This window comes from Juglans microcarpa x Juglans regia, chromosome 1S (assembly GCF_004785595.1).
Source record: "Juglans microcarpa x Juglans regia isolate MS1-56 chromosome 1S, Jm3101_v1.0, whole genome shotgun sequence".
NCBI lineage: Eukaryota > Viridiplantae > Streptophyta > Magnoliopsida > Fagales > Juglandaceae > Juglans > Juglans microcarpa x Juglans regia.
Window position 1 is genome coordinate 27,664,487 of NC_054595.1, and position 27,821 is coordinate 27,692,307.

Here is a 27,821-nt window from a genome sequence, read left to right on the forward strand (position 1 = left end):
TTTGGCGTCTATGGAAATTATAATATCGTTTAAACCGTTTACCACCATCTTAATTAGCGGGTTAAATACATAAAGGAGCCCCACTTGAAAGTGATTTTATAATTAGAAAACACTAGTGGAGTTTCTCAAAGTTACGACTCAATTATTTTAATTTTTTTTTAAATTAATAGTTAAGAAAGTAAATATTAATGAAATTGTGTATTTTTTTTTATTTTTTTAATGATTAAAAATATTAAAAATTTGTTAAAAAAATAAAAGAAAAAAAATAGACTAGCAGGCCGCCAGCGGTAGGCCCGCTAGCACTGTCCTTTATAATTTTATGGGCCCCCGAATCTTGGGTTGTTTAAACGTATCTTCTTCTTCTTCTTCTTTTTATTAGTTAAACTCCTTGTGAATGTAATGTTAAAAAACAACGCACGTGATAAAATGACAGATGAGCATCCGATTCTAATAGGAACCTCAAATCCCGCAACAGCTGCTGATAGGCGGCTTGACGGACAGCTGAGAAACAGAAGTTCTTGCCCAGCGGATATGGCAGAATCTTGGGATTGCAGCAACCAGTTTTGTTGGGGAACTCGGAAAAGAAGTTGGAGGATTTTTTGTTTATAACCAATCATCCAAGTTTCAAAATCTATAAAATAATCCATGAAAAGTAAAAGGAATATTTGTGTTGAATTTGTGTCAAACCTCTTAAATTGTTAAGTTTTTCCAAACTCTGGTCACCAAAACAATTGGCACCAGAGTCATGCCCCAACCCATGTTCTTCTCCTAAGAGGTTTGGTTTCAGATAATTTCAGAGGGTACAACATGTTGAAAAACGAGAGCCACCCAGACATGAAAGTCCCCACAACTGTAATTCCAGCCTACCAAAAGCTTAACAATAACAACAAAGAGATTTCCAAGCTCACCTTTTTTGACAGGTGCGTCTGCATGGCCTTATACTACCATCTCTTCAAACATTAATTCCCGAGTGCTTACCCTCTTCATTCTCGTCTCCCCCTCACCTTTCGCTCCGGCCTCCATAATCCCCATACTCAATAAAGACCTTCTCTTTCTCTTGTTAAAGAGATATTCTCTCTCTGAACTGGAGTACTCTCTCTATCTCTCTCTAAAACTTTTTCTCTCACTGTAATGTCCGTCTCTGCTGCCATGGCGGTGGCAGAGCTATCACATTCATTCACCAAAACCCACTTGCATTCATCCCAAGTCTCATTCAAATCTACTCGCCTCGTCAATTACCGTCGCTGCGCTTTTCGACCGTTCCCTCAAATACGAAGCGCCACAATCTCTTGCTCTGTTGCAACAACGTAAGCTTTTTTTCGACCCCACTAGTTCTGTCCCACAACAATAGCTTCTTAATAATCATATGGTTTTTTATAATTCTCAGTGAAGTTAAAGCTCCGGTCATAGAGCAAGCTGAGGACCCCAAGAACAAGTCCGAATGCTTTGGCGTGTTCTGCCTCACGTATGATCTCAAGGCTGTAAGTTTTTGTCCAAAAAGTGTTCGTCTTTTTTATGCTAACACAATGAGTTATCTTGAATTTGAATCTAAAGTTTCGAATTAAGTTATGTTGAGAATTGAATTTTTATGTTGAGCTCCATTGTCTACTATAAGTGCATTGACGTTGTTTGTCAATATGTGTAATCGTTTGTTGTTGATATAAGGTAGTAATTTTCTTCCTTTTCTTTTTCTGAAAGATTCAGTTGACTCTGTTTTTAAGTTCTCCGTTTTCGCCTTTTTAAGTCCATATTATCTTACACCTAACAAATCTACTATCATATGGTCTCAGGAAGAAGAGACAAAAACCTGGAAGAAATTGATTAATGTTGCAGTCTCAGGAGCAGCTGGGATGATATCTAACCATCTGCTTTTCAAAGTAAGAATTTCTTCGTTAAATCACTACTTGTCTCAAAAGTTTAAACCGATGTAAAGAAATAGATTTTATTAGTTATTTTAAGTCTTAACAGTACCCCATACATGTGGGCCAAACTCCCATTAATAAGTGGGTCCAACACGTAGAATATTTAATTAAATATGGTGAAGTATAGAGTTATGGTTCGAACTCAGAGTCTCTGCTGTGATATAATGTTATATCACTTGTCCCAAAAGTTTAAGATGATGAGAAGAAGTAAATTTTATTAATATTTTATATCTTAACATTCTTAAATCCAACTCTTAAGAATCATTTCCTTCTGTTCTTGAAAGGTTGTTGTGGGTTTTTTCTATTAAGCCCACAGTTTGAGCCAATGAGTTCAAAGTTAGGAAGTCTTTTGAATCTAGAGATTGAGGGAGGTAAAATTCGCCCCCACTTGTTGACTTTTTATATAATAAATAAACCCATTATAAAAAAAAAAATGTTGTTAAACATATATGTATTACATCAAGGGAATATGCCTTACTCATTTGGATAAATTACTGAAAAAGTTGTGATGCATTGAGCTCATTTGCCAACCACTGACAGTCCAATGTATTATTAAGCTCTCTTTTAAAATCTTATTGGCTCCTTTTGAAAATTCACAGAAATTGAATCTACATTCCCATTTTCCACAGCATTTGAAGCACTAAAACAGAGTCCAAACGAAATGCTTAGTAGAGGGAAAGAATTGGAAAAAACTGGAACAAAAGAAAGTTGCTTTTGAAAAACAACTTGAAGTTTTTATGAAAAAATGAAAGTTGTTTGCTTCGGACATGGAATCTGACTTTATTTTTCCAGCTTGCATCTGGTGAGGTTTTTGGTCCTGATCAACCTATTGCTTTGAAATTATTGGGGTCTGAAAGGTCGTTCCATGCTCTTGAAGGTTTGTTTCTTAAGTCAATATACTCTAGTAAGTAAGAAGACTTCTAGAAAAATAACTCAATGATAACTATGGATCTCCATGTTGATTCATGTAGGTGTTGCTATGGAATTGGAGGATTCCTTGTTTCCTTTATTGAGGGAGGTAAGTATAGGCATTAATCCATATGATATGTTTCAAGATGTAGAATGGGCCCTTTTAATAGGAGCAAAGCCTCGAGGGCCTGGTATGGAACGAGCCGATTTGCTAGACATAAATGGCCAGATATTTGCAGAGCAGGTATGACTGCAAAAATAACATCTCCTGCTAGTTTTTTTTTTTTTTTTAGTTTTAGTTTTTTCAAAAGGCTTGTAAAGTTTGCTCTTATATCTTTTTTTTTTTTTTTAATTTTAACTTCATAGGGAAGGGCTCTCAATGCTGTTGCATCCCGTAATGTCAAAGTGATAGTTGTGGGCAACCCCTGTAACACTAAGTAAGAGGATTTATTTTTTGGTCCTTGACATACAGTTTTGAGTTTAATATTGCAGTTAAGAGTTTCATATCGTGCCTGTAACTGCATTGTGTTTCCTATTCTATGCAGTGCATTAATCTGTTTGAAAAATGCTCCAAAAATACCAGCAAAAAACTTTCATGCTTTGATCCGGTTAGATGAGAATAGAGCAAAATGTCAGGTAAAATTAGCTCATGAATATCACAGGCATCAATTACAAACATATTTGATTATCATGGCCAAAGGGAATTTTTGTTCTGAATAATGGCCATTATTTATGCAGCTGGCCCTCAAGGCAGGTGTCTTCTATGATAAAGTGTCAAATGTGACCATCTGGGGAAACCACTCTACCACTCAGGTCATTAAGAGGTTCTGTTGTAAGAGTGTGGATGAAAAAAATATTCCCCCACTCGTCTCCTAAAGAAACTCTTTATGTAACTTTATCAGGTTCCGGACTTTTTAAATGCTAGAATCAATGGCATGCCGGTCATAGAAGTTATCAAGCTTCGCAAGTGGTTAGAGGTGGAGTTTACAGAAAAGGTCCAGAAGGTAAGCTTTGCAGAACAATAATAGATTAAGACGTGAACTTAGTTTAAAGAATTTGCAAAGTCCACTATTGACCTATTTGAGTTTCAGCTTCAGGTGCTAAAAAGTAAATTTTGATTTGCAGAGAGGCGGTGTGTTGATTAAAAAATGGGGAAGATCTTCAGCTGCATCAACTGCCGTGTCAATTGCCGATGCAATACGATCTTTAGTTACTCCCACTCCTGAGGGTGATTGGTTTTCATCTGGAGTGAGTTCACTTTCTTGTAACTTGCAGGCATACAAATATATGCTTTGTTTATGCTGTCTGGTTTTTTTGAGAATCAAATCAGAAATTCCCTACCAAAATCATATTTCCAGGCCCAGGTATCCAGCAACTCCACTCATATAAGATGAACCAACAGAAGATTCTTTTGGGGAAAAAATGCAGTTCATCTCAGTTTTTCCATTTTATTTATTTTTTTTCCTTTTTTCACAATTTTTCCAAACAAAGACTCTCATGTTTATTATATGGTGGCACTAAAATGTTTATTATCAGAGACAGTTGTTTTTTGAAGTGAAACTGCAAGTTGAACGTCACTTTTACTGAAAATTCCTACCCGCACTAATTATCAGTACTACAATACGATAAAGAACTATCAGAGTCATGCTTCTTGACTTACCAATTAAATAATATGGCTTTAGTCTCCAGTCTCATTGTTACAATTCCATTGTAGGTTTACACCAACGGAAATCCTTATGGAATAGCAGAGGATATTGTTTTCAGTATGCCATGCAGATCAAAAGTAAGTTTAGATCAGAATTCCTTCTCTTTTTCTTAAAAAATACTGTTTAATTGACTTTACCATTATAAGTTATGCTTCCCATTCTACAGGGAGATGGTGATTATGAATTTGTCAACAATGTAATATTTGATGATTACCTTCTCGAGCGAATAACCAAGGTAAGCTATCCTCATATGATATTATTATGTCAATATCATAATAATACACCGAGGAATGATGGAAGAAATAATCACCTAATGAAGAGGTTAAGGATGCATCGAACTGAATCTTACTCGGATGAAAAGAGTCCACATTCGTGTACTGAACTGTCATCTACAAGTCATGGCCAGTTAGCATTAGGATCTTCATATCTACAAAATCCTTTGTTTTATTTTTAATCATTTTTGTAACAATTATTTTGCAGACAGAAGCAGAACTGCTAGCTGAGAAGAGATGCGTGGCCCACCTTATAGGGGAGGTAGATATTCTCATTTCTCGCCATTGCCTCCTTGTGTTAAGGTACATGTCATCTTTTCTTCATACGCTCTGACTTTATTATATCGCAGGGCATCGCTTTCTGTGATATACCTGAGGACACCATGCTTCCTGGGGAGATGTAACGCTTATCCAACTGCTTTATATCTGAGGAATACGATTTCAGACGAAGCTACCACAGTGAGCCGTATGAAAATATATACAGAATTTAAGATTATGCCATTATTTATCTAAAATTAAGTATGGAACAAAATATAGTTGGGCAGGTTGTAATAGAGATTCGGTATGTTGAGCCCTTTGTTGACTTTCGAAGTCGCCTTTTGATGTCAGAACTAGCATAAATTGGAGTTTTTTTTTTTTTTGGTCGATGCGTATTCTTTGCTCTCCGATCTGAAGCCGATCTGGCTTGTTGTATCATGGATATATATATACACATACACACACATATATATTTATATGAAAAATGCTAAATATACTTAAAAAAAACTTACTTCTCCACATGTCAGTTAGAAATATACTGAAACTCATGAAATTTGAATTAAAAAAAAAAAAAAAAAAAAGCTAACAAAATAAGTTTTGTAAGTAAAATTGAAAGGAAAAAAATATAAATACATGTAGCACTACTTGGAAGCCCTCTATAGAGAGAAACGATCTAGACGGCAATGCAAGTTGCAATCAATAAAAATTCCGTAACAATACACCAATAAATTTATAAAGCTTCTCCCAATGTTGCTCTGAGACCCCTCCACTGATTGTCATTGTTGTAAACAGTTGTTCAAGTTCGCCTTTGTTGTCGCAGTTGGTGCTAAAAAGTAAAATTAAGAAGGCAAAAACAAGATTGAGAGGTTCAATACTTCAGCGTATGCACTGTTAGCGCCAAGCTTTTGTGACTGATTAAAATGCATATACAAAAGCGACTAATAACATTTTACATTGTTAAGACTCCTCTATCGCAACCTTTCTTTCTCAAAAGCGTGGTCAAAAAAATGCTCAACATAATCTTGCAGCGTTACTTGATGCAAATGTAGCTTGCAATTTTGAAGCTCACAGAAAGAATCACGACCCAAAACAACATCAAGAAGAACCAGCTCCGTAAGACTACGGATGATGTCTTGCCAGCATGTAAGTCGGTCATTGCCACCAAAGAAGCAGAATTAATGTCACCTTGCAGGAGCGAGTAGGGCATTATGAGGTTGATGTCAACATTCTTGCCAAGCAACCAGTCTGTCCCATTTCCAGTTGAAGTCATGTTTCTTATTCTGATCATACCAGCAGTGACATGAACGGAGCTGGAAGATTGTGCAGCAGAATGGAAGTGAAGAGCTGCATCTTTTGCAGGGAACTCTGGGGCAAAGGCGGGAGGAGCAGTGATGCTGTCCATCGTGTCAGTGGCCCGTTTGATGAATGGATTCTTAATGTCTGCACCATAAATCACCCAAACAAGAATAAGCCCAAGAGCAAAAGACGAGGGGAAAAACTAGACCGAAGTGAATACAACCCTCAAGGGATCACATATTTATATACAAATGGCATGGGATACCAAAAAAGTAAGTTACCAGGGGAGATTTGATACTTCAAATCCTACCTGACTCATATATAGTGGCCTCTGGCTTCTGCGTTGAAGAGGATGCATCATTGCTCCCCTGTGCCTCTGACAGATGTATACTTCCTGGGTACACTAGGTCAGTTCCTCCATTCTCATGCTGTTATGAAGCATTAAGTTCATTAAAAGCTACAATGCAAAATCCCAAAGCACAAGTGATAGTCATTGTATTTCAGAAGTATGAATTTACCTTCTGTGTGAGGGGTGCTTGATCAGACACCAGCTTCTCACTCCCCACAATTTCAGATGGATCAAAAACTACGTCATCATCTGAATTAAGGAATGTCAGGTACTCATCCAGCATGTCAAAACCTGCAGGATCAGACTCAGCAGGATCTAAAAGATCATTAGATTCAAGGAATAATCCATCACCCAACAGAGGATTATCAATGTCATCCAAGTAGGGTTTGTTGAGGGAGTAATTGACTTCCAGTGGATTCATGCTATTGTTTAATTCAACAAAATAGTCATCATTGATTGGTTTTATGTCCATCTCATATTGCTCTGGCATATCAGCCACCTGCTGGTCATGACGTGGCTCAAAAGTTTCACTACGAACTATGATAGGCTTTTGATCAACTTCAATGAAATCCCCACAATGGTCATCATAGTTGCTTGTCTCCCCATAATAAAAGTTCAAAGGACAGGGAGTTTTTTCGGATGGAATGCTAATCTCAAGATCCTGGAAAAATGAAGCATGCTTAAAATTTTAAGAATTCAAATATCTGAATTAACAAAAAAAAAAAATACATATGGCAGGCAGGGAAGAGGTACACTAAGCATGACTCGGTACAAGACATCCTAAGCAATAGTGGAGAGCACCCGACTGATCCTCACAACTAATAAGAACATTTGAAAAACCTAAGACCAATGTGATAGTTGATATACTAACATTAAAGATATATCTGACATTAAGTTTGAGATCCTACGAAATATTCTACTTTTATAATCTTCATTCCCAACAAAGCTGGGGCAATGGAGATCAAGAACTATTTGATTGGCAGTGTTTAAAAAATTCTCCAAGGTTTTAGCTAATAGGCTGAAGACGGTGTTGTTGAAGATTGTCTCCAACTCACAAAATGCCTTCGTCCAAGGGCAACAAATTTCTCTTAAAAGAAATAAGAAAAGGACAAATCAAAAACCTGATCAAGGTCAGTTGCACCATCACCAACTACCACTTTGTCAACTGCGGCATCTCCATCGGGCATGAAAGTCGCCACATCATCATCCCATTCCTCCTCAATAAACGGCGCCCCATACTGCTCACCATTCTTTGGCCCCGTCCCACTCTTCTGAAAAACCCTACACAGCACAAACGTATCCTGCCCCCAACCCCAAAGAAAAAAAAAAAAAAAAAAACTTCAATTCCAATCCCCTCAATCAACAAGAATCTCAAAACAACGAATAAAATAAAATAAAAAAGGAAAAATTACAGTTCTATCACACACTTACTATTGCGATTCCGGCTTTCTCCAATTCCTCGTCGACGAGGCGATACTCGTGCATGACCCAATTGGAACGAGCGCCATGGGGGGCACGGCCGCTGTGATAAACGAGAGTCTTCTTCATCCCCACGGTGCGCGAGTTTTGGTGGACCGGCCGGTCCTTCCCCGTGGTCTTCCAATAACCCCTCTCTGTGGCCCGATTGGTCCTCAAACTACTTCCATACTTCCTGTCCAGTGCACTGAAGAAATACCACTCCAAATCCCTGCTTTTCAGCTTTGACTTGCCTAAAAGGTCCACCCCATCCCCAAAACAAACAAAAAAAAAAAATGAAAAAAAATAAATAAAAGCAATATATAAAGCGAGAGAAAGAGAGAGGAGTTACTTGGAAGATCCCAGGGCTCGGATTTGTAGATGTCGACGACGGAGATAGGGTCGAAGCGGAAAGGCTTGGAAGAGACTTTGCGCTTGAGGTAGTAACGGACGAGTTCTTCGTCGGTGGGGTGGAATCGGAAGCCGGGGGCAAGTGAGGTTTCGGTGTCACGGCCCATAAAGTTCGAATCGCAGTGATCGACGTCGGAGTTACGGTTAGGGTTTCTATGGAGAGAGAGAGAGAGAGAGAGAGAGAGGCAAGTCTTCCTAGCAAGAGTAGAGAGGGGGTTAGGTACAAGCAATGAGCGCGGGGGGAGGGAAGGCTGGAATAGTAAAGGTGCTTCGTCAGTGACGTCATTAAAATGAAATGAAAGTCCGATTGAGGTGCCAACTGCCGAGTGTCTTTTAGAGCATCTCGTTAACTTGACTAAAATTAAAAGATGGTTAAAAATTAGATCATTAGCTTGATTAAAATTGAGAGATACTTAAAATTTAGATTATTTGTATAAAAAAGATACCATATTAGAATGGTTAAATTTAAAACAATTTAGATTTCAGTTACAATACTTCACTAAATATAACTAACTATAATTACTTTATCAAATATTAAAATATTAATTTCTCACTCCAAGCAAATAAATTAAATTAATTAGAATATAATTAATATTTAACATTTAGAATATAATTATCATTCACATTTAATAATACTTTTTTTAATATTAATTTAATTAGAATATAATTATTGTTAACATTTAATAATATTTTTTTAATATTAATTTAATTAGAATATAATTATGATTTACATTGAATTGGTAGAACTACAAGTCTACAAAATGTGATAAAAATAAAATTAATTAATTAATTATTAAAATAATAATATTTTATTATTATATAGAAAATAAATAAATAATTTAATATGAGAATTAAATTTAAATAAAATAGATAAATATAAATTTATGTAATATTAATTAAAATTTAAAAATACATTTGATCAATCGAGGATTCGAGAATGCTCTTAATTGGGTCGTTGGTCGTTAGCTCGCACGTGAGGATGCTGGAGTTTGGAAAACGGACCTTTATCCCATTCATTTTTGCATAGGGTGCGGCTATGTACCGTTCTAACTTGACCTCTGAGTATACCGTTCAACCTAAAATATTTTTTTTTTTATATTTTTTTAATATATTTAAATATATTTAAAAAATAAAAAAATACATAAATATATTTTAAATCATTTCTTTAATTATTAAATAAAAAAAAACTAATCAACAGTCAAATAAAGATATCAAAAAAAGTGAGCATAGTAATATTTTCCTTTTGGATAATAGCCACCGCTGTAGGAGCTCCCGCTAGAATATTTTTTGTGTGTTTTTTTTCAATTCTTTACATAGCTTTTTTTTAACACTTTTAAATATTTATAAAAAGTAAAAAAAATCATAATATTATTAATAAACAATTCTTTATTTACAAAGTAAAAAAAAAAAAATCTTAACGGGAAGATTATTTATTTTATTTTATTTTATGATGTTATGATTTTTTTATTTTTTAAAAATGTTAAAAAAATCCATGTAAAACAGAACCAAAAAAAAAAAACACAAAATAACTCAGCGGGAGCCGCAACGCAAAAATTGTTGGTCAGTGCCAGCGTGGTACCCGCCGGCACAAATCTTCCTTTTTATTTTTTATATATTTTTAACATTTTTAAATATTTTTAAAAATAAAAAATATATATCAATACACTAAAAATCACTTTTTTAAAAAATACAATAAATAATTTAAATACATGAACTATCAAAATTAATGGGAAGCAGCATACTAACATTTTTAAAAATTGTTTCTCCGGTTCTCAGTTTCAAAATGATTTCCTTTCTAATCTAATGGATTTGAGTTGCATACTTCAGGGAGTTACGTTACTTGCAAGTTTGGTGCATTAATATATAACTTATTGTGGGATTCCAATTAAATATAAAACAAATCACAACTTTATTTATTAATTAATATGGCACAGACTTCACATAATTGAGAAGTTAAAATTAGAGGTGCTAATATGTGACATGATCCGTGAATCCAATACAAACATAACACAAAATTAGTAGTCTGACTTTAATGTTAACGGGTTCGGATCAAAATGGGTTAAGTTACCCGTTAAGACATAATTTATAAATGGGTCAACGTGTTTTTAACACGAAATCAACTCGTTTTGACTCGTTTATAATTTATTTCAAAATTAAGAGGGATGCTACTCATCATCCCACACTACACACTTTACATGTTTTTAAATTATTTTTTATTTTATTTTATTCGTGTTAAACTAATTGAGTTGTTCTACTTATTATTCATACACCACATGCTTATTTTAGGAAAAATGAAAAAAAAAATTAAAATAGGTGTGGTGTGTGGTGTGTGATGTGTGAGGATGATAAGTAGAATTATTCAAGTCTTATTATTGTTAAGTTGTAATATTGATATTTTTCAATATGCTTATGTTTTTATTGTTTTTATTGTTAAGATTGTAATTTTAGACCTGCGCTCATATTTGTTATTTTATGGTTTGTAATATTAATTTTATTATATATTAAAATTTAAAAAATATTGATATATATTTGTTAAGATATTGTGGTTATTAATAAATATAGATTTCAATTTTAATGTAAAATTATGTTAATCAGGTCAAATGAGTTATGCATTTTAGTTCAACTTATTTACATAAAACAAACAAGTTTAAACGAGTCACATCACGTTAACATATTTCTAATTAATTATTAAATAGGTCAAAATGAATTACACAACCCGTTATCTAAATAAGTTAAGTTAGAGTTTGAAAGTTTGATACGTTTAGTTTAAATGGATTAGATTTGGATTGACCTATATAATCAAATGTTCATGATTTGACATGATACAAATATAATCTAAAGACACGATTTGTCATCCCTAGTTAAAATATGGACGGTGCTACTCCCATAGAGGGAGGCCATTGAAACAACCACCGAATAGGAGAAGAAAATTTATTTTTCTTTTCAAACATTTTTTTAAATTCATTAAATATTTTTAAGAAAAAATAAAAATAAAAAATTTATTTAAAAATCCTTACTTAACAATTAAGTAAAAAAAAATAAAAAATAAAAAAATCCAATCGGTGGCCACCATCCTTATGTGGGAAAAGTATTTCCCTTAAAATATAGGTTTACAAATAAAATTTTTCTTCATTAATTTTTTTTCTTAAAAAATCAATTACCATGCATGTCTATTAATAATTAAACACACACAAAAGGCCTTCACCAACTCATTAAGGCCAAGTTTTTTTCAAAAGTTTTCATTAAATTTGAAGATGTCAAACTCTACTTCTTTTAATCTAAACAAAATACATTATTTAAACTTTTTATTTAATTATTATCTAAATACAAAAACCAAAATAACTTTCCAAATACTAATAAAAAAACTACTTTCAAAAAATATATTGTTCAAATTAATCAATAGAGCTAAATTTATAGTTAAAACTACTAGTAGACAACCAAAATAATTAGTCATGGTAGGCATTTCAACTCTATTTGTCCATTTTTGCAAAAACCAGTACAAAACTTAATTTTTTTAAAAAAAAAAAATTATCTAGTTTATCTCTCATTTCTCAAAACTCAATAAACAATACATTTCAAGAAAATTCTCAAATATTCTAAAATAAATTGCATAAGAAGTCTTTCATCTTGAACTTTCCTTTAAGTAATCATCTTTATTCTTTAAATTTAAAATCCAAAAAGAAAAAACAGTTTATAAAAGGAAATGGCAAGAACCACAAAAAAGAAAAAAGAAGAGAGAGAGAGAGAGAGAGAGAGAGCGAAGTCGCATACACCAAAACAGATCAGCCAAAAACCAGTACACCAGAACAGATCATGCCAGAACAGCTTCTCCATCTTACAGACTTACCTGGAAAGCACTATTGTCTTCAAATTTTGATGCCCTTAACTGGTTAAGACTACAGTGAAGTAAACCAGCTGTTTGTGTTTTACCGTTGTCTATGTAGCTGGTCCTGAGGGTGGCCTTAAGAAGGCTGAAAAGATGAGAAGTTCAATATTTCAGGTCATATACTCACTCAGTTCATAACAAGACCTGTGCGACTTTAATATGTAATAATGTAACAAAACCAGATTGTCAAAATTTCACATGACCTGAGATTTATATATCACGCCAAGCGATCAAGGGAAAAGTTGGCCCATGATCCAGTTTTATTCAGTGAACCTCAGCTGTAGGATCGAGTACTTAATAGGGAAAAGCATTTCAACTGTTTCACAGAGACTCAGTTCGATTTTCTTACAACGAAGTTCAAAACTTGCGCTGGAAAAGATTACATAATCTCACATCAACTCACTTGGGGTACAAGGCCACATTGGAAGCTGAAGATTCATACAACATAACAAGAGATGATATTACACGCGCACTACCGCCGTTCACTTGACATCCCGGTTACTCTTCCTCAAATCTTCATTTTCCTTGTTCAGAAGATCGATTCGAGATTGAAGAATGTTAATCATGGTTTGGGCACTCATCATTTCAAACTTCAATGTCTCCCTCTCTACTGAAATTTTATGAATCTCATTTTGCAAATCTTGTATAAATTTCAAGCAGCTAGGAGGCACGGATGAATCGAGACTAGCAGGATCAAATTCAGGAGAAACTGAAAGACTATCTTTGGGTTCAAAAGATTCTAACAGTGAATATTCCACCAGTGCAGAAAGAAAATTTCTTGTAGTTGCTGTGGTGGTGGTGGTGGTGCTTGTTGTTGTCATCAATGTTGTTGCTGCGGTGGTGGTTGTAGAGGAACCATGATCCTGACTCATCCTAGGTGATGTCTCTGAAGGATTTGAATGGTTAGAATTCAGTTCGTAATGACGCCTTCTTTTATATTTGATCAGGGGGAAGGGTCTTTGATTATCCATGTAGGGCAAACGACAATCATCAGTTTTCTCACACTTGCAGACGACCAAAGCATTTTGAGAGTCCCTTGGGACTTCATTAGCCCTAAGAGGAGCCTCATTAATGGACTGAGTATCCTGAAACAATCAACTAGCATTGGAAAGTAATTTTTGGCTGTAATGAGACTTGAAAATACCAAGTATAGGAGCTACACAATACATGGCCTAAGGCATCAAAAGATATCGAATGTATATATACATATGTAAATATTATATATTCGAGTGCTTTTTTTTCTTTTTTGCAGATGTGTGTGCGCGACGTGCGTGTGCAAATGGTACACATACACTATATGAACAGAGCAAAACAATACTATGGTGAGATAGACAAATTAGGTACAAAAGTACGTCTCGAAAAAGTAACTTCACATGTAGACAAAATCAAGACATCCTGCAGTTTCAACCATTGTTGATTAATTATTAAATCGTAGATGAATAACCGTTCCAGGGGTGGTCCAACAGGTTTACAATTTTCTATTCCCATACCTCAATAATAGCTATTCCTCTTATTTTTAAAGGAAGAGGTATATCCTCATTTTGAGGCAAAGCTATTCTCATGGAATAACTATTCATTATCATAAAAATTTAATTGAACTACGAAATAGCTAGGGATAACCATATCATTCCAGGGCTTTTTTAAAATTTTCTATTCCCATACCTCAATAATAGCTATTCCTCTTATTTTTAAAGGATTAGGCATGTCCTCATTTTGAGGCATAGCTATTCCCATGGAATAACTATTCATTATCATAAAAATTTAATCTAACTATGAAATAGCTAGGAATAACTATACCATTCCAGGGGTCTATTCCCTATACCAAACATATCATTATTTTTAATAAGTGTCATATTTACTTATTAAAAAAAAAAAGTATCATATAGAGTGGAATAAAATGCCGCGTCAAGAATTGTATAAAAATTCATTCTTCTCACAGAACCAAAGAACATTAACCTCCTCCATGGCACCAAAGGATAGTCTATTCCCTGACACTCATTGAACCTTCAACTCAAAAGTGCTCCATTCTCAAATAATCATAGAGTGCATGACTAAATGGCATGGGCTCCAAACTCACAATTATGTTTCAAAATTTAAAACAAGACCTTTAGGATAGATAGCAGCAAGAGAAAAAGAAATAAAATCTTCTTGCGTCCCCCATTGAAAAAATAAAATAAAATCTAGTAAGAAATATAACCAATATAGTAAGAAACCTAAGTAACAATATAATATCCATATATACACAAATGGGTATATGCAAATGGGGAAGGTTTTCAATCAAATCTATTTTTTTCCTTATCCAATGCAATTCAATCAAAATTTTGGTGCACACTCCACCCGCCTGTTTGAATGTCTGTATATTGCTTGCTTATAAAAAAAAATTGTCAGTATATTACTTGTTGTTATCACTTCATATCTTCGAAATTAGAACATGGCACGATTTAGCATCTATAACACATTACCTCAATGAAATACTTGCTAAATTTAAGTAAGAGAATCAAAGTCAGGAAAGTACAAACCTGTTCAACGCTATTCCCTTCAACAAATGAATCCTGACAGTTCTCAACACATTCATCATAATTATTCTCGACAAATGCACAATGGCCATTCCCTTCAACAAATGCACCATGGCCAGCTTTTTCAGCACATGCATCATGGCTTGCCTCTTCAGCACGTGCATCGTGGTCATGCCCTTCAGCACGTGCATCATGGTCATCCCCTTCCACACGTGCATCGTGGTCATCCCCTTCAGCACGTGCATCGTGGCCAGCTACCAATTCATTTCTGGCTTCTTTCCCCGAAAGAAAAGCTGGTGTACCATCATCCCAGTCCTCTTCAATAAAAGGTGCATATCGATGGCTATTTGGTGGCCCTATATTTTTCTTAAGAAAAACTCTACACAGCACATACGCATCCTTCTCCACCCAAACAAGAATCCAAAACATAAGACGGTTAACATAAATAGTAATAATGGTTATGATGACGACGACGATGACGCAGCGATCACAATAATGGTATCTATACAAGTCCAATTTGCAAATCAAGAAAAAACAATACAAAACAAAAATCCTATCTGGATGCTGAGCAAGTGTAGGAAACGAACAACTTTGACTTAAATTGAGATTCTCACTTCTTGGAGAACTCCACATTGATTCTCTCTTCCAATTCCCTAACATCACCTAGATATCTCAAATGTTGTGCTTTTTCATTCAGTCAAACCAAAACGTCATAATCCACAAGTGTTCCAAACTCACATTTCATATACTTTTCTCGACAATTAAACAAAGGCATAAATATACATAAAACCATTAACCACAATTTTGCCATGGCCTCACCTGAGCTTTCTTCAGTTCTTCATCAGCAAGCCTGTACTCATGCATTACCCAATTGGTCCTCATCCCACCGGGAGCTCGCCCATTGTGAAAAACCAAAGTTTTCTTCAGCCCGACCTTCCTAGATCCGTGATGGACCAGACGGTCCTTCCCCGTCGCCTTCCAGTAACCTTCGCTTGTAGCCCTGTTCATTCTCGCCCCATTGCCATACTTCTTATCTAATGCACTAAAAAAGTACCACTCTTGATCCCTGGTCTTCAAACCCGACTTATCTAAACACCCATGAAAGAAGTACAGAATAACCCATTTCAAAAAGTGGAAAAAAAATATAACAATCACAACAAAATCGAAGTTAACAAAACAACCACTAGTAAACCACCAAATAAAAAAACTCAGAGACAAGAAGAATAAAAACAGAGCCAACAATCATGCGAAGGCAAAACCCGTAAAGAAACAACAAATTACAAAAACAATAAGATAGCTTCCTCAAAAAGAAATGACTATTATAAGCGTATATTCTTTTGGCGAGTATATTTGTAAGGAAAATAGGGGAGAGAGGGTGGAGGGGTTAACCTGCTAGGTCCCAAGGCTCGCTTTTGTAGATATCGACCTCGGATATGGCATTGATTCGGAAGGGTTTGCCGTCGACCTTGCGTTTCAGGTAGTATATGACCAACTCCTCGTCTGTCGGATGAAATCTGAAGCCCGGTGCCAGCGCAGTCGGCGCTGTTGAGGGTGTTGCTGGTAGTGCCAGCGTGTCACGGCCCATCGTCGAGATTTCTGGTAGGGAATGATGACTAGGGTTTCGGGGTTGGGAGGGAGGACGATGCCTTTGAGCAAGGCTGAAGAAACGATGTACCTTCGATTACAAGGCACAATGTTATTTTCCTTTTTCGGTTTTTTCAATTTAAAAAAAATAAAAAATAAAAATAAAAACCTTCCATTATGATAAAAAAAAAAAACGTGTATATAATATAACATCCATAAACCTATTAATTATACAAAAACTATATAAAACAACCCCAATAATAAATTATGCCCTTTTTTCTTATAAATAATCATTCAAACATGTTATTTGATAAATATTACAGTTTTAAAAATGTTATGAATTTTATGATTATTCAATTGAATATTCCAAATTGATATGGGTTTTATGTTATTTATATATTTGTGTGAAAAAAATACTTGATAATTAATATATTATTGATCTATGAAATTTCACATAATTCCTAGTAAATATGTAAAAGCCAGTGATTTCCAAACTGCAGGTTTTTTTTTTTTTTTTAAAGCAGCATGAAATTGTACTAAAAACTAGTTATTTAAATTATATAAATGTTATATATTCTCTCAGTTGGTTAGAACCACTGAATTATGGTCTTAAAAAAAAAAAAACCTTTGCTGTAATTATTGTATTGGATGGAATCCAGCTATATATAAATAGTAAATACCAATTAGGAAATAGTAAAAATGCCTTGAGAACAATGAAGCTCCTCCAACCCAACTTAGCAAATAACCGTTATTTTCTCAACTAAAAAAAAAAAAAAAAAAAGTAAATGAAGTTAATGAACCATGGATGTCATAATATAATCGTGGCATGGATCCAACGAGAGAGAGGCAGCATCCTACGGTCTGAAATCAGAATATATTCCATTAGATAACGTGTGGACATGGCACATTCCAGAAAAGAAAAGGAAAGAAGACCGGGGAAAAGGTTGAGCAATAAGAGCAGATTGCTTGATGAGCCTGAAAAGCACCAGACGGGTCCGGGTATCAGTAGCAGCAGCCAGCAGCAGCACGCACTTACGTGGGGATCCAACAATATCAAAGAAAAGAGTACTAAACTATACGTTATCATCGGATTCTTGACCTCTAAGGCAAGTCATCTTTCGTGGGGACGCCACCACCCCCCACCCCCAAAAAAAACAAATTATCATTTACTTCATTGACTAATTAATCCTCCACGCCATCTGCAGTACTTCAAGCACCAGACCTTCTGTACGGGGGGGTCACGACCGGCATCGTTTTTTTAGAATAACAAAATAATATGACGTCACATTATTTTATAAAATAATGAAAGATAAAACGACGAAACTGTTACTTTACTGGTCGACGTTGTCGTTTTACGTGAATAAAGGCTAAGATCAGGTGATTAGCAAATTTCCAAATTCCAAGTTAATTAGCATGTATGCATACGTATCGCGAACGCAATAAGATACAGAAATGATCAAACAAGACGAAAGCTTGCCCCCGACTTCTAGGTGTCTGTGGTCGGCTGGTCGCGTTAAATGTCAAGCTGGAGCCTTGGTTCTGCTTCTCCGTGGAGGCTGTGTTCGAGTGCCTAAATTAGTTAGGACCCGTTTGGAACTTAGTCTCGATTCACATAACTCTGTTCAGTTTAATTTGAAATTAAGTTTAATATTTAAATACCTAATTTTTAAATCACTATACTCATTTCAATTCAAAACCTCTTTATACATGAGACTCGTAACCTTTTTTAACTTAATACATCTTTACACACGAGACTCATAACTTTTTTTAACTTTCCATAAATACATTTAAATTTATCTTAATATTTAAACACATATAAACTTATCTTAGGTAGGCCTTACAAAACTTACTCCACCATCTCAACTTACTATTATCTATAAAGAATTTAATTTATCTTAACTCAATTTAACATTCAAACGGGCCTAGTCGGTTTTAATTTTTATTACGTTTTATTTTAGAATATCTTAACATAGTCGTAATTTAAAATTTCCAATCAGCATAATTTATTAAATACTATATATGGATCTAAATTAATAAATATATAGCTTTAAAACGGATAAACGCTTTTGACAAATGAGGGTTTTATTAATTCTTTTTTGCTAAAACGTCTTTTTTTTTTTTTGTGGGAGGAGATTAATTAATGGAGATTTTGAAGAGTTAATTCTGTTACTGTAAACCGAACATTTTCTTTTGTTTTTGCTGGATAACTGCAATTTATAAGTCTTATAAGATATATGTTTTTTTAATTCCTTTTCTTTTTCTTTTTTAGAAATACTAGCACTCCGGCCATGGTGGATTGAGACATTAATTAATGGGTGACAATGAGAAATTGCCATGATGAGCAAGATTATGCAGATAGCTAGCTGTAAGGCGAACATGCATGGCTGCATATATGGTGAACACTTGTTTAGTCGTGGCATTGATATATATATATATATATATATATATATATATATATATAGTGGAATTCATGCTTAATTGCCAACATAGCTTAGCTCATTGCCAATATTGCAGGGCGCGTCCACTGAACACCCGTTTTTGGCTTGATTCCTTGGAAGGGACCGGCCCATGCATATTCTCCACTGAAACATTTGAAGATTTTAGTTCATTGCTCATTTAATACAGTGTTTGTGCATTCAGAGGAAAAGATAAAAGGAAAATCTATTACTTTTTTGCATTATGCACTATAAGTGGATAATGCAAATGCCACTAATATTAATGGTAGGGTGATGATTGAGTATTACAACTATGTGTTCATAGTAATAATCATTGACTGTGAAATTTATTTTCTACTTTATAAGGAAAATGGAAGCTGGGTATAGAGGTTCGTTAGCTGGTTATTAGTGTCAGGAAAATATTATTTATTTATCTTTAAAATATTGTCGTTTCAAGCATGGTTTATTTTTGCATATGAGATAAGTTGATATTAAAATTAAAATTTGAATAAAATATTGTTAGAATATATTTTTTAATATTATTTTTATTTTAAAATTTGAAAAAATTAAATTGTTTATTTTATTTTGTATGAAATTTTGATAAAATTGTAATAATTAGATGAGATGAGTTGAGAAGTGTTGTGAATGTTGAAGAATAATCTCACGTTATTTCTGGACAAGGTTTTGGGCATGTTTATAAGGAATGAACAATCATCTATTTGAGAACTAGTTTTATGAGATGAGTTAAATTCATGAATTTCTTCATAGTATGAGCCTGCCATAGAATGAATGAAAATCTATACTATTTATCCCATTACAAGGATCAAGAAAAATACTGACCTTTAAATGAGAGATGATGTTGAGAAATAATCATACATTATCTATAGATAAGATTTTAAGTATGTTGAATAATCATCTCTTAAAGAATTAAACGTTTGGAAACTAAATCAAACTCAATTCATATCAACTTATCATTACAATTTTTTTAAATTTTAATATAAAATATAATATACAATTCAACTTTTTTCAATTTTAAAATAATAATAATATTAAAAAATAATATTTATAATATTTTAATATCTTAATTTAATTCAATTCAATTTAACATCTAAATATATTTTTAATTTTATAAAATGAGTTAATTTCATAAATTTTTTCGCTGAAAACAAACGAGGCTTCAATCAAATCTACTGAAATGTTATGTTTTATATTTTGAAAATAATAAAAAAAAAAAAAAAAGAGAAAAAGAAAAGGAAGAGAAAATGTTACTAGCGGCCTAAACGTAGCAGCTGGTGAGTGTAGGAGAAATTCTATCGAAGCGGTGGGGACGGGGAACTTAACGCACGAGAGGACAAAGTAATAAATGCCAAAAAAATTCTCGGCACGCAGGAAGGCGCGTGGAGGCATCGAATGATCCGAAAACCCGTTCAAGGAAAGGAATAGGATGACCTTTGTCCTAAACTCAAGAGTTCTGAACACTGCCATTTCGTTTGTTTAACTACAAATCTCACACGTACGCTACCCGCACCCCACGAAACTTCGCATGTTGTTTCTCGTTCTGAGCCCCTCTCTCTCTCTCTCTCTCTCACTCTCTCTCATAGCGCTTTGTTAATGATGAAGACAGAGAAGAGAAATGAGATTGACCAATTTACAGAGAACTGAGAAAGGAGAAGAGAGAGAGAATAAAAAAAGTTTTCGAGTGGTATAAAGAGTGATGGGCTCTCCTTCAAAAGGAAGGAATAACAGTTATGATTACTCATTCAAGATTCTGTTGATCGGTGATTCTGGTGTTGGCAAGAGCAGCCTTCTTCTCAGTTTTATCTCCAACTTTGTTCATGATCTGTCCCCCACCGTTGGTACCTCTTTGTCTGTCTGTCTCTCTCTCTGTTTCTCTCTGTATATATCACCTTTCCCAGATTTCCACGAACAATTCTTGCATGTTCTGTATGATATTCAATATCCGGTTCCAACTTCAAAAAACCTGGTTCTAAACTTTAGGGAAATATGCAAGTTTTTTCTTTCCAAGTTGCAATTTATTTCTTGCTTCTTTAAAAAGTACAGCATTAGAACTTAGAAGATTTGTGTACGATTTTGTGGGCGTAATGGTTGCTCTTTTTTGCTTTCTGGGTTCAGCATGTAAATTTTCTGCAACTATAATTGGGAGACCCATTTAGCGTTGTAGCTAGGTGGCTTGAATAATGCAAGGTTTAGAAAAGATGATTTTTTCAATCAGGAATGGAATAATAATATTTGGGTTGCGTGACTCCTGGCTCTCGTTTATGCACAGTGGCTCTTGGGCATCTATAAATCTGCATTCATAGGGGTGCTGTAAGGTTTGCACATTTTGAATTATGATTCGTGGCTGCCAATTTAAGTTGAAAAATTGACTAAGCTTTTCATTATCAATATCCTATATGTTTCAATTTATTCGACTATTAAGTCCCAGTTATCCATTATGTGTAGAAACGTTTTGAGTTAAAATCGTCAATATAAACTTCAGAAACACAATGAGGTCATCAGGGGAGGTAATAAGCTCCCTTAGCGAGTACCATTTATGCAAGGGTGATATAGGCATGAAAGGCCAGGAAGAAACATATTTAGTAATGAAGGGTTTTACATTTGATATAAACTATTCTATAAATGTCCATTTTTGTGGTACCATTGAACTTTCATTACCGTCTTGACTATTTCCAGGTGTGGATTTTAAGGTAAAGCAGCTCACTATTGGTGGCAAAAGATTGAAGCTTACAATTTGGGACACGGGTAACTGCTGAATTTTTTTCGCTTGAATTTGATTTACTGTGCATTTGTTAGTGATAGATGATAAGAACAAATCACCACTCTCTTTGCTCCCTTTTTATATGGTGGCATGTGGAAAAAATCAGTTCCAGCAGCTGTTAAATATTTGCTTATTCTACTGTGTATGGAAAATACCATATTTGATTTTATTTTCATCTTGCCTGTTAAATGCAATTGGTTTGCTAACAATATGTGCTGCGTTTGCAGCTGGGCAGGAAAGGTTTGGAACAGTAACGAGCTCTTACTACAGAGGTGCTCATGGAATTATTCTTGGTATGCCACTGAAATTATATAGATATCTACTCTCTTGAAGATGTTTAATATTTATAATTAATTAAAGAAAACTTGATTAAATAGATTACTGTATTGTGAGCATATTACTCTCTCTACTTATTAGGATAGCTACCTAACACCGTTAGCCCCCTTTTCTTTAGATACAATGCCCAGTTCTTTTTTCCCCTTTGAGCCATGTCCAGTTTTATTGACTTTATATATATATATATATATATATATATATGTATAAAATATACCTTTTGTCTTTGCTGTCATCTTCGTCTTATATTTGGAAGTTAAGACGTATATTTGTCTAGCATACTTGCATGTTGCTTTGTGTTTATCAACTTCTAAGCCTTCTAAACTCCATGAATCCAGTATCATGCTCTGACTTTGATGAATGGAAGTCTAACTGGTCTGATCTATTTTTACTTTAGTGTATGATGTGACTCGGCGCGAAACCTTCACAAACCTGCTGGATATATGGGCAAAGGAAGTACAGCTCTACTCCACTAATCATGAGTGTATCAAAATTCTTCTTGGGAATAAAGTCGATAGGGTGAGTTGTATGTTCACACTATATTTTCTCGGGGTAGACAGACACAATTATATATGTGGTTACCCATATATTTACCATTCAATTTTTATTTTTTATTTTTATGATAATCTTTATATTCAAGAATAGATATAAGCTTCATTTTCCCTTAATTTCCTGCCATGTGGTGTTATGTGCGTTCGAGCAGTTGGGATTTCTTGTTTTCTTATAGCGTGAAACATATTCCAGGAGAATGAGAGGGCTGTAACGAGAGAAGAGGGGTTGGCTCTTGCTCAGGAACATAAATGTTTGTTTCTTGAATGTAGTGCTAAAACTAAAGAGAATGTCCACCAATGCTTTAAAGATCTTACATTGAAGGTATCCTATTTCAACAAAGCTTGCATTTTTTAACTGTCATCTCATATCAGCAATGTGTCTCATTGACCTGGTAGACTCGTCCTCAAGTTTCATTTATTTTTATTGGAGGGCAAACTGTTTGACTGATGATAATTGACTGCAGCTTAAATTGATTAAGGCGTACTTCAATTGAATTGTTTTGATTGATGGTGTTTCACTGATGGTGGTTCATTTAGACCTGCCAGCCTATGTATTATGATAATAGTAGAATGAAGCTGTTCAGTGGAAGAAAAAAGAGTAGTTAGGTCCATTATATGTTCTTGCTTCCCCAGTGCAAGAGTTGTAAAGAAATACTAGCTTAGAACTTGATTGCTTACAACCTGAAAGACTTCTAATGCTTACTGAAGAAAAATGCACCTAAGTTATTTGAGTAAGTTGGTTAAGTTGGCAAGATAAGTATGCTCCGCTGGATCATGGAAGTCTTGGGCCTTGAATGTCCCATCAGTCTGGTTTGACCTCTAAACATCAGGCATTGCTCTGATGCAGTTGAGCAAAGTGAATATTACAACTGGTCCGGCCCATGATGCTAAGAAAAGCATTTGGCCATTAACAACATGCCATTTTATACTAAAGATGTCAGCTTGGTTTCTGCTGAGGTCGGAGGTTGTGTTGCCCTGTTCTCTAATCTAAAAAGAAATAGGCTCACGAAGATGAACAATGAAACATTATGTGATTTTACGGCTGCAATGGCATTAGCAGAATCTATTCATCATCTTTTTTCAATTTGTTTTGTTGGCTATAAATATTTGTACTATTCACCAGACAATGTAAGTCATGTTTCATGGCACGTATTTAAACCAGTTTAGTTGATTACAGATACTTGAGGTTCCGAATTTTTTGGAAAATGGATCCACAGTAGTGAAGAAACAGATTTTAGAACAGAAGCAGGTAGACCCAACTCCTCGTAGTGGTGGATGCTGCTCCTGATGTAAATGATGCAGGTATTATACAACAACTAGAACTCGCCACAACAAAACCGAAGACCTCAAGAAGCGGTTGAAATGGCAATTGGACAACCTGCATAATCTCAGACACATTCACCATCAGATGAACAAGCTTTTTTCCAAGCCATTTTCTCAAATATATAGTAGTTATGATAAATTTTTGTGAGTGTGAATGACATCTTGTTTAGTTCATGTAAATATGTGGATGTGTTGATCTTTTCTACTTGATGCTGTTAGGCTTAGCTTGGCATTGGTTTCATTGTAAACAGGTAAAAGAAATAATACATGGGTCATGTAGTGAATAATCGCTGTTTCCAAGTACGTTTGAGATGATGGAAACTGCTCAATACAGAAATGGTTTTTCTTTTCGAAGAAGGGCATGGCACATACATAAATAGGCACAAATTGATAAAGATATGGCAGGGATTGACTGATCATCTATCTTTACAAAGTATGGTTGCATGATGGGATAAGTTCTTATTCTGCAACTATATGCATCAAAGATTTGCAGGTAGAAATGAATTGAAACTATTATTGGCAAGAGATTTGAATGATTTTATTTGCATAAACGAACAAGAAGCAAAGATGTAACACCCAGGCCCACAGTTAAGCCCAAGCCCAAGCCCATTGAAACCCTACATTTTTCTTTTTTCTTTGTTGTATTTTTCCCTCCTTCCCTGCACGAACAGACTCCCAAAGGGCCATATGCACGAAACCCACCCCATCGCCCCACTCCCTGCAGTTTTGTTTTCCCTCTCACAGTCACTCCCTCTCTTCGAGCCTCACTTTCTCCCACATGCCCCCGTTTCTCTCATCCCTCTATCTCCCTCGACTCTGCAGTCATGCTCGGCACCACCTCAGGTTGCCGAGGCCTCTCTCAGACGAAGCCAAAACTGGAGGACAAGTGCAGCAAACACTGCACTGCAGCCAGTAACCACACGACTGGAAACCAACGTTAACCGTAGCCAGTCCGCTGCACCAGACCACCGGTGGGCCGAGTGAGGACCACGGCCAACGCCAAGCAAAAACCACCGAAAGTAACCTTCACCGCCACACGTCTTCCACACCCACGGCATTCCTGCACCCACAACACGGAAGCCTCTGTTTTTAAGAAAGAAAAACAGAGCATGAACCACTCCCGCGTACGCCGTCCGTGATTCTTCCATCGCCACACCGGTGGAAGCTTGCTTCACACTGGATGCTTCACCACCACCGACGCCATGCTCAGCCCCTCCGCCCATGGTTGCACCACCGTGCACGACCTCCATCCCTCTCGGTTGCCTATGTCGGAATACTCTCTCTCTCAGCTTCACCTTCTATCCACACACACACTCCCTCTCTACGTAAGAGCTCTTTCTCTCTCTCTCTCTCTCGGCACCACGTATGACCGGATAGTGAGTATGTATTATTTTGTAATTACGCTGGAATATGCAAATAATGAAATACAAAGAGTGCAAGTGTTAGAGCATTGGTAAAATATATTTTTCTCTAAAATATAAAGAAAGTTAATTAAAAGATCCTTTTAAAAGATTTTGTATTTTCATCATTTTATATTTTGCTATAATAATCCTCTATAGGCAGAGAATATACAACTCTAAAATATTTTTAATTATTTTCTTTCTCATTTACAAATTTATTGGTAGTTAGAAGAAATATTTAAAATAAATAAAATAAATATTTAAATGATATAAAGAAAAAATAGATAAGCTGATACATAATTTATTATAAAAATTAGTATGTAAAATGGAAAAAATAAATTTTAATGATATATTTTGAAGAATGGAATAAAAGAATTATTGAAAATACTCTTGGAGGTATATATAAGTTATTTATTTATTTATTTTATATATATATATATATAGACACGTGCTGCAGGTGGTAGGCTTAGGAATAGGTGGAATTAGATTTCATGTGTTCGAGTGTTTCGGGTAATCATAGGTTTACGTTAAATACACACACATATATATTAGAGTTTAATCATGTAATGGTTTAGAGAATTTATGTGAAAATCAAAATATTTTGGAGCGACCATACTTTAGGATAAGAGAATTTTAGGTTTTAGATATATGGGATATTTAAGCATTTCAGGGTTTTTAATTTATAAAGTCTGCTTAATTCCAAATTTTGTATTTATTTATAGGTGACAATTGTAATTCGCTTGATATTGTTACGAAGAAATTTAAAGAAATTAAAAAGTTAAGGTAAGTGGGATGCTTATACCGGACTTTACATAAAACTAATATTTTGAGGTTGATTTTATAAAATAAAAAAAATGCATCAGTTATGTATTTTGCATTACTCATGAAATTTGTATAAAAGAATAAAATATTTTCTGTCATGATAGACGTAGACATGAGCAACTTTTATCATTCAATTTTCTGATATATGAAAGAGCGATTATGAAATTTGATATTTGTGCATATTTATGTAAGGATGCTCTGAGTCTTTTTTTTATATGTGAAATTATCTGAATCTGTTTTGTACTTTTTTTGTCATGATGAAGCATCTAAAAACTTTTGGCATGAAATCCTGATTATGTATCTGATTCTATTTATGTTCTGACCTTACTAGAGGTATAACCGGTCTGATTTAGTCCACTTTTGAACAAAATTTAGGATCGAACTGATATATATCGATTTTGTATTTTTAAGAATCGATTCTGCACTTGTTACCTCCTAAACCAGTACTTCCGGTTTTACCGATTTCAGTCAGGTTTTTCGATCTTAATATACTATATTATATATTATAGTGTATACTACTATAGTAATAATATATTGTAGTATAGTATAATATATATTATAATTGTATTATAGACTATAGTCATATAAGATTTTAAAATTTAATATTATATTAATTAGTAATTTAATTTATAATATAAAATATTTTTTATATAATTATAGATTATATACATAAATTATATACAATATAAAAAATTATAATATATATATATATATATGAACCGGTTCGGTTTGGTCCGATCTGATTTTAGAAAAAGAAAAATCAGAACCCGACCGATTTTGATTAGTTTTAAGAAAAATAAAATCGGTACCGGACCAAACCAAACTTGGTAATAGACCAAACCCACCAGTTCGGTTTACCCATTTTTTTTACACCCCTAGACCTTACTACAAGTGTAAAACTGTGGCATCTGTTTGGGTTGATACCAACTTCTGTCTCTGAGTACACCCACATTAGAAACAAAGTGTTTTTCTGTATAGTCTTTCCTGTATGCTGTAACACCCCGTATTTTAGTGTATTTTTACTGAATGATTATTTTTGATTGTTCAAAAATTTATCCTCTTATTTTAAAATTGGTTGGATTTTTAGTAAGTTTATTTCTACGATTTTAATTTGGTGAAAATTATTTTTATGTGCTTTCCAAATATTTATTTATTGTTATGCATTTAAATTGCTTTTAATATTTAAATTAATTACTGTGGGATTTAATTATTTCAATTTGACTTTACCATTACGTTTAAATTATTTTATTTAACTTGTGGTTTTAAAATCATCTCCGTTGGATCATTTTTGTGACCCAAGTTATGAGGATTGGACCTCATTTCTTTTCCCTCCATTTTTCTTTCCTTCCTTTTCTTTTCTTTCTTTTCTTTTTCTTCTTTATTTTCCCTTCCCCGTGCGCGCAACTCCCTCTCCCTCCCTCTCTCTCCGTCCGTTCTTCCTCTCCCCCAGCCCGCCGCTGTCGCGCCGCCGTGCGTGACACCGCCCGGCCGACCAGCTCCCCCTCCCTCCGGCGACCTCACCCCCCAAATCTCAGCCCCTACCTCGCCGCCGGTAGCCCACACGCACCCCACGAAGCCGCGGGCCACTTTCACGCCAGCGCCGCCGTGAGCCGG

At 34.7% G+C, this 27,821-nt stretch overlaps 4 protein-coding genes across 5 annotated transcripts; 2 read left to right on the plus strand and 2 right to left on the minus strand.

Moving 5' to 3' along the window:
- The first annotated feature begins 515 nt into the window (after positions 1-515).
- On the plus strand, positions 516-5,980 carry LOC121246953 (malate dehydrogenase [NADP], chloroplastic-like). Its single transcript, XM_041145278.1, has 14 exons — positions 516-1,307; positions 1,388-1,481; positions 1,791-1,877; positions 2,715-2,799; positions 2,894-3,075; positions 3,198-3,268; positions 3,377-3,467; positions 3,570-3,644; positions 3,734-3,835; positions 3,957-4,079; positions 4,546-4,614; positions 4,704-4,772; positions 5,018-5,071; positions 5,160-5,980. The coding sequence occupies exons 1-14, from the start codon at positions 1,132-1,134 to the stop codon at positions 5,211-5,213; spliced, it is 1,332 nt and encodes a 443-aa protein (XP_041001212.1). The 5' UTR covers positions 516-1,131; the 3' UTR covers positions 5,214-5,980.
- LOC121246950 (NAC domain-containing protein 53-like) lies at positions 5,927-26,933 on the minus strand. The gene is made up of 8 exons (XM_041145276.1): positions 26,928-26,933; positions 22,096-22,100; positions 8,520-8,793; positions 8,144-8,421; positions 7,834-8,013; positions 6,882-7,373; positions 6,674-6,791; positions 5,927-6,507 (listed from the first exon to the last, which is right to left on the minus strand). Exons 3-8 carry the CDS (start codon positions 8,683-8,685, stop codon positions 6,098-6,100), a joined length of 1,644 nt encoding a protein of 547 aa, XP_041001210.1. The 5' UTR covers positions 8,686-8,793; positions 22,096-22,100; positions 26,928-26,933; the 3' UTR covers positions 5,927-6,097.
- Positions 12,680-16,686, minus strand: LOC121246951 (NAC domain containing protein 50-like). The gene is made up of 4 exons (XM_041145277.1): positions 16,370-16,686; positions 15,800-16,068; positions 14,984-15,379; positions 12,680-13,549 (listed from the first exon to the last, which is right to left on the minus strand). Exons 1-4 carry the CDS (start codon positions 16,563-16,565, stop codon positions 12,947-12,949), a joined length of 1,464 nt encoding a protein of 487 aa, XP_041001211.1. The 5' UTR covers positions 16,566-16,686; the 3' UTR covers positions 12,680-12,946.
- On the plus strand, positions 20,482-24,272 carry LOC121246954 (ras-related protein RABC2a-like). 2 transcript variants are annotated; one of them, XM_041145280.1, is made up of 6 exons: positions 20,482-20,865; positions 21,694-21,762; positions 22,006-22,071; positions 22,509-22,630; positions 22,856-22,984; positions 23,840-24,272. In XM_041145280.1, exons 1-6 carry the CDS (start codon positions 20,835-20,837, stop codon positions 23,948-23,950), a joined length of 528 nt encoding a protein of 175 aa, XP_041001214.1. In that variant the 5' UTR covers positions 20,482-20,834; the 3' UTR covers positions 23,951-24,272. The 2 variants fall into 2 exon arrangements, with proteins under 2 accessions (XP_041001214.1, XP_041001213.1); XM_041145279.1 differs by having other exon boundaries at positions 20,529-20,855.
- Positions 26,934-27,821: the final 888 nt, after the last annotated feature.